Raw genomic sequence first — 9,220 nt, 5'->3', positions numbered from 1 at the left:
CATATTCTTTTAATTTCTTTTACAGTAGTCAGAAATAGTTTTTCAATCTTGTTGAAGGGCATTCAAACATCTTTTTTGGATGCTGGCTGCCTTTTGTTCTGTTGTGTGTCAGGATGATCCCACACTGCTTTAAAGATGTTGATGTCTGAGCTGTGGGGAGACCCACCTTGAGTGTTCATTGTGTATCTATGTGGGTTTCTTTCTATCCAGGTATGACTTACTGCATTAGGAGTGTGTTTGGGATCATTGTCATGCTAAAAACTGAAGCCCATTAGAAACTTTCCTGATGGTACTGCATGGTACTACATTTTTTTATGTTCATAATTCCATCAGCTTTGGTAAGATCTCCAACACCACTGACTAAAACGTAGACAGAAACCATTGATGATTACAGCCTCCACAGGTTGTAGACATTCACTTCTCTCCCCTGTATATACTGATGACGACTTGACTTAAAAATGTCAAATTTGAACTAATCACAACATAATACTTGTTGCCACAGATTTCATTGCAGTTTCTTCTGTCATTTGGCATACCTCAGCTCTTTCTCCCTGCGACAGTCACCCTTCAATTCCGCTGAGGATTCGATAAACGGTAGATGATCAACTGAAGGGCCAGAAGAATCTCTCAGGTCCCGTGTCCGGTCTTTTGGATGTTTTCCTGTTTCTTAAGTACATGACTTTCAGGTACCACTCATCGGCCGTAGATATTTTTTTAAGGACACAGATGGCAAGCTTTCAGCAAAAAGCCCTTCAGAAATCATTGTGTTGGTGCAAAAATACTGTTTTATGGGACTTTTGTTTTGTTTTTTTTAAATCCAGCTAAAAAAAAATGTGAACACATGATATAGTTTTGCAACAGGCTGCAAAGTGTCTACATACACAACGTAAAATTGGATCTCGGTTCTCACTCACACACATTCATTCACACACCCTGTGAACCCAGTGAAATAAAGCAATTCAGCATCTGGGCTTTATCACAAAACAGGTTTAATTTAATATCTCTTTATTTTTTAAAATAATTAAACATTTGTATTTCTCCAACCCTTTTTTATCTTTTTTTTTTTTTCAGCTTTTAAATCATATTACATCTGGGCCATTCTAAAGCACACATTAATTCTGCAAGGGAGGAGGGGGGGAGGTTCACTGTCAAAGACTCCCAACAGGGCAAAAGTGGTCTGCTCAGTGCCTTCCCTCTACACTCGCCTCCCTCCCCCCTCTGACCCTCTCCTGCCTACCTGCCCTCACCCCTCCCTGCATTTCTTCCCTCCCACCCTCCCCTCCCCAACTAAAAAAAAAACAAAAAAAAAAAACCAGAGAAAAATTATATATATAATATATATAATTACACATATATAATATATATATATAATTATATATATATATATATATATATTCAAATGGTCAAAAGAAACTTCATCAAAATATTCAAAATGAGATAAAAACCAAGAGAAGAGGGAGGAGTGAGACAGAAAGAAAAAAGAAACAGACTAAAAGAAGGGGAAACACTATCATAAATACCAGGAAGTTGTTCCATAATACCTCTTTATATACTGGATACTCCTCTCCACAGTTTCCTAAGCAAAAAACATAGGCTAAATTACTACAAGATACAAGATTATCAGTGTACTGCATTCAATAACAATTTACAGGGTTGTCTTTTTTTTTGTCACTGTTGCTGTAATACTGTGAAGTCAACGCGGCGCCCCCCCAGTGGGCTTAGAGGGACGAGGCGAGAGGGGCGGGAGGTGAGGCGAGGCGCTCGTCTTTTCACACGAGGAGTACTTTTCTTTTTTTGGCGCTCCTTTGAGGACTCGTTATCGTGTGTGTGTGTCTGTCGTTAGCTGCGAGTCCCCCGTTATGGCCAGACAGTACCAGTGCCAGACTGATACCAGCGATACCGTTATGGCAGGAGGGATGGGGTCAAAAAGATACAAGGAACGTAATCAGCTAATGGAAGGTAGTCTTTTTTTTTTTTGGAGAGGGGGAAATGAATAGGAGTGTGTTTACATGCAGATGGTTCTGGATTCAAATTGTTTCTGGTTTGTATGTGTTAATCTGATTCTGTTATAACATTGGGCAACCAGCCACATTGCCAGGGAGCTTAATAAAATAAGATGCTGAATAACTATAAAAGACTAAAAAGAGACACTGGTCTCATGGGACAGGTGAAACAAAAGCACCGGGAGAAAGTTTGCACAAACACCCCCTCACCATTTCAGTTATTGCTGTGTGGAACATTTATGACTGCACACGTTTAAAGTTTGTTTTTAGCCTTTTTGTTGTTGTTGTTGTTGTTAACGTCATCTGTGTTGGCACTACCACCAGAGGGCGCCAAAGTAAAGGGGGAAAAAAAGAACCCTACACTTACTGCTCAATTTTCAGCATTTCAAATCCCAAGTTTGACAGTTTTAGTCAGGATTCATGTAGTTACTCTCCTGATTTGCATGGACACGCATGTAAACTCACTCAAAGAGTCAGTGGTGTGTTTGTGTGTGTACTGTGAAAGGCCCTGTTGTCAGATTAATGTGTGTTTTTTTTGTTCGATTCATTGCCTGTTTTAAACAGGAAGCAGAATTTGCAGACAGGTTGGTGAGGCCAGGGAGATTAGGGGTGTCCTTTGGATGGAATGGGGCGACTGTGATTGGTTCACTTGGGGCCTGGTAAGACCGAGAGGGAACAGAAAGATGGAGGCAACAAGAGGAAAAGCAAAGAGGAGAACCAAGAAAATAAAAATGACATATGGGACTGTACTGAAGAAGACTGGGGTGAAGAGTTAAAATCAATCTAACCTCTCTTTTTTTTGTGGGTGTTTTTTTTTATATTTTCCAAGAGTTCATTCCATGTCCTACAGTCCAAAAAGTTTTTTTCTTGTTTAAATCCCCCTCCCACACAAGTCATTTTCTCATTTTCTATTTTTTTCTTCCTTTTTTTATTATTATTATTACTGTTTTGTTTTTCCATTTGCAATAATATCAGTTTAAGGGAGAAAAAAGAAAAAAAAAACAATTATTTACAGTGCTGTTGAAATAATGAAAACAGACGTAATGAATCTACTGTAAAGTAAGTCGCACAAACACAGGAGGAAAAAAAAAACCATAAGAAAAAAAAGAAAGAAAGAAAATTAAGAAACCAGCGAGCGCTCCGTGTCGATCCAGAGACGACAGCCTGTATCAGGAGCTCTGGGCAGACATGGCTGATGTCGAGGGCAGGAGAGTTGGGATCAGGGCAGAGGAGGAGCGGGGAGTCGGATGGGGAGAGGAGGAGGAGAGGAGCAGTAGGACAGGGGAGGGACAGAGGGGAGCGCGGCGCTGTCTTTGTTAAGTTGGGATGATTCCGTCGCTCCTAAGGCCCCGCTTCAGCTCCAGGTCCTCCAGCTTCTTCCACAGCTCCTCCCGTTCCTTCTCCTTCTTCTTCTCACTGGAACACAAAAAACACTTAAACATTAAGCACGAAATAAGCGTTAGCTCTAAGTGAAAAAAATTAGGAAATGTTTTTATTGAATCAGTCACTCTAAATGGAAGTCTGGTGCTCTAACTCAAAGTATTTATCAGTGCGGCTTCTCTTAACCAACATCTAATATTGATCCTGAGACTGACACAGTGGGGTGATAGTAGCACTGTGTGTGTTCCTGTAATGTGTTAAGCAGCTCCCTGGAGGCATCACAGCCTATCACATTATTCATGAGTCCCCCATCACCCCTGCTGCTGCTGCTGCTGCTGCTGCTGCTGCTGCTGATGATGATGATGATGATGATGATGTGAGCAGCTTCTTACCGCTGGCGGTCCGACTTGTAAGTGGCTGTGAGTTCATCAAATAAGGTACTGTTCATCTCCATGAAGGCCTTCAGTACGTTGTATACCAGCGCAACGATCGCCCTGGGAGGGGAAAAAGCACAGAGTAAGACAACTTACAGCAACACATTTTTATGGTTTCTTCGGAGTTCTGTGGTAGCAGACAGAGCTTCCAGCCTTCACTTTTGGATAAATTTTCAAGACATCCAGCGATGTGTGCCCAACTGATTCGCAAACTAACAAACATTTTTGTCAATTTGAGATCAAAATCAAGCCCATTTGTAGATTTTTCCAAACATTGCACATTTATTCTTAAAAACAGGAACATGCTGTTCCTATTAGCACTGGAGTGTAACCCTCTTTAAGATCCATATGTGCCCCATGCACCCCACAACAGTCGCAGCCAATTGGCATGTGTCGATGAGTGGTTGTGTCTACAAACGTGTACGCACACCGTATCTGAATAATATCAATCATTTGGCAATAAATTCAGAATAAAACAACCAAAAAACAGATACACAATAATGAAATATTTTTCAGTAATTTATATTTTCACCCCAGGCCAGCTAAAGTCTCATTTGCTGAAAAACAGGAATAAATAAACATGTGTATGCACGTTTTCCTGTGTTAGAGCACTGACTTAGAAGAGGAATCCTGAGGTGACTAGGAACTTAAATGATCATACGCAGTTTAAACAAGCTACTTGTGATCTTCAAATTAACACTAATTCCCAATTGATATCAGTTTTTTAAGCTGAATGTGGAACATCGTAATGGCATTCTGCTGGGGAATAGAGGGGTGTATGTGTGACTCCACTCGGGTCTTGAAGTATACATAAACTGAAAACATTAACCCTCATCTATTACACAGAAGTCATGCTACTCACGGGTTCCAGTGCTCTTTGGAGATCCTGTAGAGGCTGGCAAACATGATGGGCAGGATGACGCTGGAGTTCTCCTCAATCAGACTCATGATGTACTCGTTGTTCCAGTAGTAAAGAGCTCGCTCTGCAACCTGGGGCGAGACGGACGCACACTAACTGAGCCACGTCTTCATGCCATCAATAACCACTCACTTGTCACCCTTTAATAACCAATAACTGTTTAAGCACAAGTGTTCCCCATGATACAAATTACGCCACCCCCACCCCCACTCCCACTCCCCAGGAAATGCAAGCATTGTCAGGAAAGGAACAATGAGTCATCACCGACCTGGAAATGTGGGCTGGAGACACATCTGGAGATCTGTTTGAAAAGCGGCTCCTGGATCTTGACGAACTGTGTGGGTTCGATGACGTCCAGAATCTCCTCCAGCTCCCCTAGAAACATCACCTGCAGTGCCGCGCAAGAGGGACAATGTCAACACACACAAGATGATGTTTAAAACACACCCACACAGTTTTTTGTTGTTGTTGTTTTGTTTTGGGGTTGTTTTTTTTTGCATTTAGCAACAAATCGGCCTCACCTCTTTTTGACTGCAGGTTTTTGGCCAGAACTTCAGTAAGCCTCTGATGACCTGAGAGAGAAGATGTCAGAGTTCATAGAGTTGGCTCCTTTTTTTCCTTTTTTTTGTTAAATACAAGTATTTGAGTTGAAATAATAATAACTATAATGTCATTGTTTACATTTCTGACTCTGTGGTTGACATGAAACATTTTCATGACAAACTGGGAGGGGGAATGAAAAATGAAATAATACAGATGCTGTAATTACACACTGAGTAATAAGCAATGTTTGCATACAGTCCCTGTGATTTGACCACTAAATCTTAACTCAGCGTCCATTTAATAAGTTTTTCTGAAGCATCTGTCAGCTGTCATGGGAGCCACTGATCTGTTGATGAGAACAGTTGCTCAAAGATGGGGGGGGGGGGGGGGGGGGGGGGGACACACACACGCACACACACTGACTGATAGGAGGAGTTCTGCAGAGACACTTACTGGTTCTGTTAATGTTGGGTCTTTCTCTAGGAATTGTACAATGCAATACGCCAACTGTGAGGAGAGGAATCCGAAGGTTAAAACTAACATCACATTAAGCCTCGAGCAAAGCTTACAACAGCAGCTCAGACGTACAAACAGCAGTGAAAGAGCTTTCAAATGATTTTACTTTTTAAACCACTGTTTCTGCTGATTTTCACAGCTGCTGTCAACTATAATATTATTACACATTTAGATTCCTTCCGTGTATAAAAACACACAAACATGCACATAAGCTAGAGCACAAAAGCACCTTAAAAAGCAAACAGGTTCTGTTTGTGAATAAACTACCTCTGGGATTCCACCAAATCTAAAGGTGGCAGATATTAGCTTTCACACACATACTCTATACACAGTATTGTTACCTGTGCATGGAAGAGGGACAGACTCCTGACAGTGTGGAGGGGAATCAACACTTTGACCAGAAACTGTTTATGCTCTGCTTTCAGTGGCAGAGCGAAACCATTGATTATACTGCAAGAGAGAAGGAGGAGACAAAGAGGAAAATGTGAATATAAATTAAACAGGAACACATAAAAGAACTTTATTGTGACCCTATGAATTCAAGTGGAAGATCAATGAGCTGCAGACCAAAAGAACACTGTTTATACAGGTGATGTGGCCTGGGGAAGAAGCACAGGCCTGACCTGAACCAAGAAAACAGACCTGATGATCCTCACAAAAATCGCAACAATCCTGTTTGTTTTACATTGTGTTGTATCAGATTCATGTTTGTTTAAGTGACAGTGCTCCGTGTCTATGCTGTGTGCCAGACAAATGTCAGAGATGTTATTGAATGTATTTCTTTTTATTGCTGTGTTTCTGAACTGTGTGCCAGCAAGCTCTCCAAGGAGAAGCCCGTCTCATTCCCATAGTTGGAGTGTTTCTTCTGGAGTTGGTTTGACTTTATCTAATGTTGGTTGATTGGTTTGTCACACTCGTCCAGGCTCTCCCTGACAATCAGTTGAAGCTTTGATAGTCAGCAACAAAACTTTATGACTGTCAGAGGTCGGACTGTGGATCATTTTCCATGAAACATATCACGTAATTTGTTGTCTGCCGACCGTAACGTCATATTTATCAGTGTTTTCCACAGGTTGACCTTCTATTTGTGGCACAAACACACATGCATGCATTCCTAACTAAGCTACTAAATAATACATTTATTTTTTACGTTCTTTGCCATTATTTCAATTGGCTCCACTTTGAATGAGTCTCATTGCAATCCAAAGCTACTGTGTCATACTGCAGGTGGTGAATGCACCCCTGAAGTCCTTGTTGTTATGCAACCTCCACGACCTTGGCAAAAGGTCACATGAGCCAGTTCTCCAACTTTTTGCAGTTTCTAGTTAGAATGGCCCTGGGCTCACAGTGGAGCTCCAGAGGAGAACAGAGACTGCCGTTGCTAGCTGCGGTCCAATCAGTGTGACCACAGGATGAGATCTTCTCCGAAGAAGCGGCTGAATGATGTGGAAAAATTGTACAAAAGCAAACTCAAAAGAGCTGACACTAGAGTCTGAACTTTAAAAATAAGAGGAAAGTTGGGAGAGGCAAAGTCTGATTAAAAAATGTTTTAAAAATAGTCAGAGTGGGTACCCAAATGTTAAGTCTATCTGTGTAAAACAGTGCAGATGGATGCAGAGCACTGAAAACGCTCTAAGGAGGTTATCTGGATATGTTTTAGTCATATTTAAAATATTTTTATTAAGAAATAAAGTATTGCAGAAAAATGTCCTTTTCTCTGTCTGACCTCAAACAACTTGAATCACAAAGTCAATGTACTTTCTGTCTTGTTTCATTGCTTAAAAAGACTGTTAAGCTGAAAGGAGGATTAATTTACTTCTCATCTCCAAGTCAAACTGTGCTCCTGGAACTCACTCTGCTCTGTTAAAATCCTGTTTTTATGGAACCTAATCATTCAGCGCTTTAGTTCCATGTCTTTAGCCTCCTTGGGTATCTTAAAAAAAACTAACTCCAGCTTGCCTGATTGAATTAAAGACGTTAAAAAAAATCCTCATTGTTACATCTACAAAACCACAGCAAGATAGCAGAGTTGAGTTTAGTTCTGCTGTCGCTCTCAGGTCTCAGTCACTCAGGCTAAAAGCATCAGCAATAACAGAGCAGAATGTAAATGTGTGTCTGAGGCTCAGAGGCCCCCACATACCTCCCCAGGATCTCCAGCAACTCAGCCACCCCGTTGAAGTGCTCCGTCTCATAAACAAAACTGCAGACAGACAGAGAGGGAGGCAGACCGAGGAGGAGATGAGAGAAGGCACACGATGAAAAGACAGAAGCAATAAAACTCTCAAAGAATGGCAAAAAACGGGTAATTTGTAAATTAACACAAATAATGACAAAACACACACACAAAGAGGAGTTCCAGGTTTGGACCAACAGCCACAGATATTTCTAAGATCCTTCTCATCCTTTGGCTGCACAAATAATCAGAACAGAAGCAGAGAAGTCTCTGTAAACTCTCAGTGTAAGCTTGTTTGCAATAACTGGCTCTTTTGGGTAAGCGCATACTTTATTCATTTACACAGTCAGCAGACACACAGTGCCATGATCACTTATTCTGGGGTGGATTTCTCCACTTTTGAGTCCCATATTCACTCCACTGTGGCCTTTACCAACTTCTGAGGAACACTGACACAAATGTAATTATACTAAAGGAAAAACCGACATCAGCTTTCAACAGTGTCATTGTGGCTAGGTACTGATTCTATAGGTTGCAGGGATAAACATTGTTCTTCTGAAACATATTTGGAGTTTGGACAATTGTGAGAAAGAACAGAAATAAAGTGAAAAAGAAGGTGTAGAAGAATAAAGTGAAGAGGAACATCAAAGGGAAGGTGAGGAGGAAGAAAAAAAGATGAAAAAAAGGTGATGAAGGTGAAGAATGAGGTGAAAAACAAGAAGAATAGGAAGGTGACAAGGAAGAAGGTCAAGAATTATTATAAGATGAAAAAGGGGAAGAAGATGATGATGAAGAGGACATGAACGCCCACATAACGTCACCAACAGGAGAAATCAGGTTGGGACACTAATCACAGTTGTCATTTTTCACATGCGTCACACAGCAGGAGACAGTCCACTTTAGCTGGGTTTCCACTAATAGAAATGTTTGGTTTATGGAGGAAACGTGACCCACTCATATGATTTCACTGAACAATTAGCTGCTCTATTCTTGCATACGATCCAATCAGAAGTTTATACAAAATGAGCAGGACTCAGCCCGTTTAACAACATTTGTGCTTTCTGGCATTTGTCTACAAAAACTCAGGGCTGCTGTGCATGTGTGCAAAGGACACTGGTCCATATTTCCCACAGGTGTTCAGCTGACAAGACCATAGCTTACAGCTCACATCATTTTCACTCAAACAGCACCGTCATCCAGGAGAACAGGGTAGACATCATAAGATGAAGACGATCACTCAGAACAAGTCTGT

At 41.1% G+C, this 9,220-nt stretch overlaps 1 protein-coding gene across 5 annotated transcripts in view; it reads right to left on the bottom strand.

Moving 5' to 3' along the window:
* Positions 1-1,542: 1,542 nt before the first annotated feature.
* ppp2r5eb (protein phosphatase 2, regulatory subunit B', epsilon isoform b) overlaps positions 1,543-9,220 on the bottom strand; it is a 51,090-nt gene continuing 43,412 nt past the window's right edge. For 3 of the 5 annotated variants that reach the window (XM_005455928.4, XM_019348965.2, XM_005455930.4), the window contains 8 exons: positions 7,936-7,995; positions 6,137-6,245; positions 5,733-5,786; positions 5,258-5,308; positions 5,005-5,124; positions 4,680-4,807; positions 3,776-3,877; positions 1,543-3,419 (listed from right to left, as the gene is read on the bottom strand). In XM_005455928.4, coding sequence (XP_005455985.1) covers positions 3,320-3,419; positions 3,776-3,877; positions 4,680-4,807; positions 5,005-5,124; positions 5,258-5,308; positions 5,733-5,786; positions 6,137-6,245; positions 7,936-7,995 — 724 coding nt within the window. In that variant the 3' untranslated portion in view covers positions 1,543-3,319. The remainder of the gene's footprint in view (positions 3,420-3,775; positions 3,878-4,679; positions 4,808-5,004; positions 5,125-5,257; positions 5,309-5,732; positions 5,787-6,136; positions 6,246-7,935; positions 7,996-9,220) is intronic. The other 2 variants (XM_005455929.4, XM_003451175.5) reach the window with 1 other exon arrangement.

The sequence above is a fragment of the Oreochromis niloticus genome, linkage group LG19 (assembly GCF_001858045.2).
Source record: "Oreochromis niloticus isolate F11D_XX linkage group LG19, O_niloticus_UMD_NMBU, whole genome shotgun sequence".
NCBI classification, from domain to species: domain Eukaryota; kingdom Metazoa; phylum Chordata; class Actinopteri; order Cichliformes; family Cichlidae; genus Oreochromis; species Oreochromis niloticus.
Note: the sequence above shows the minus strand (reverse complement) of the source record. Positions and strands in the feature narration are given on the sequence as shown.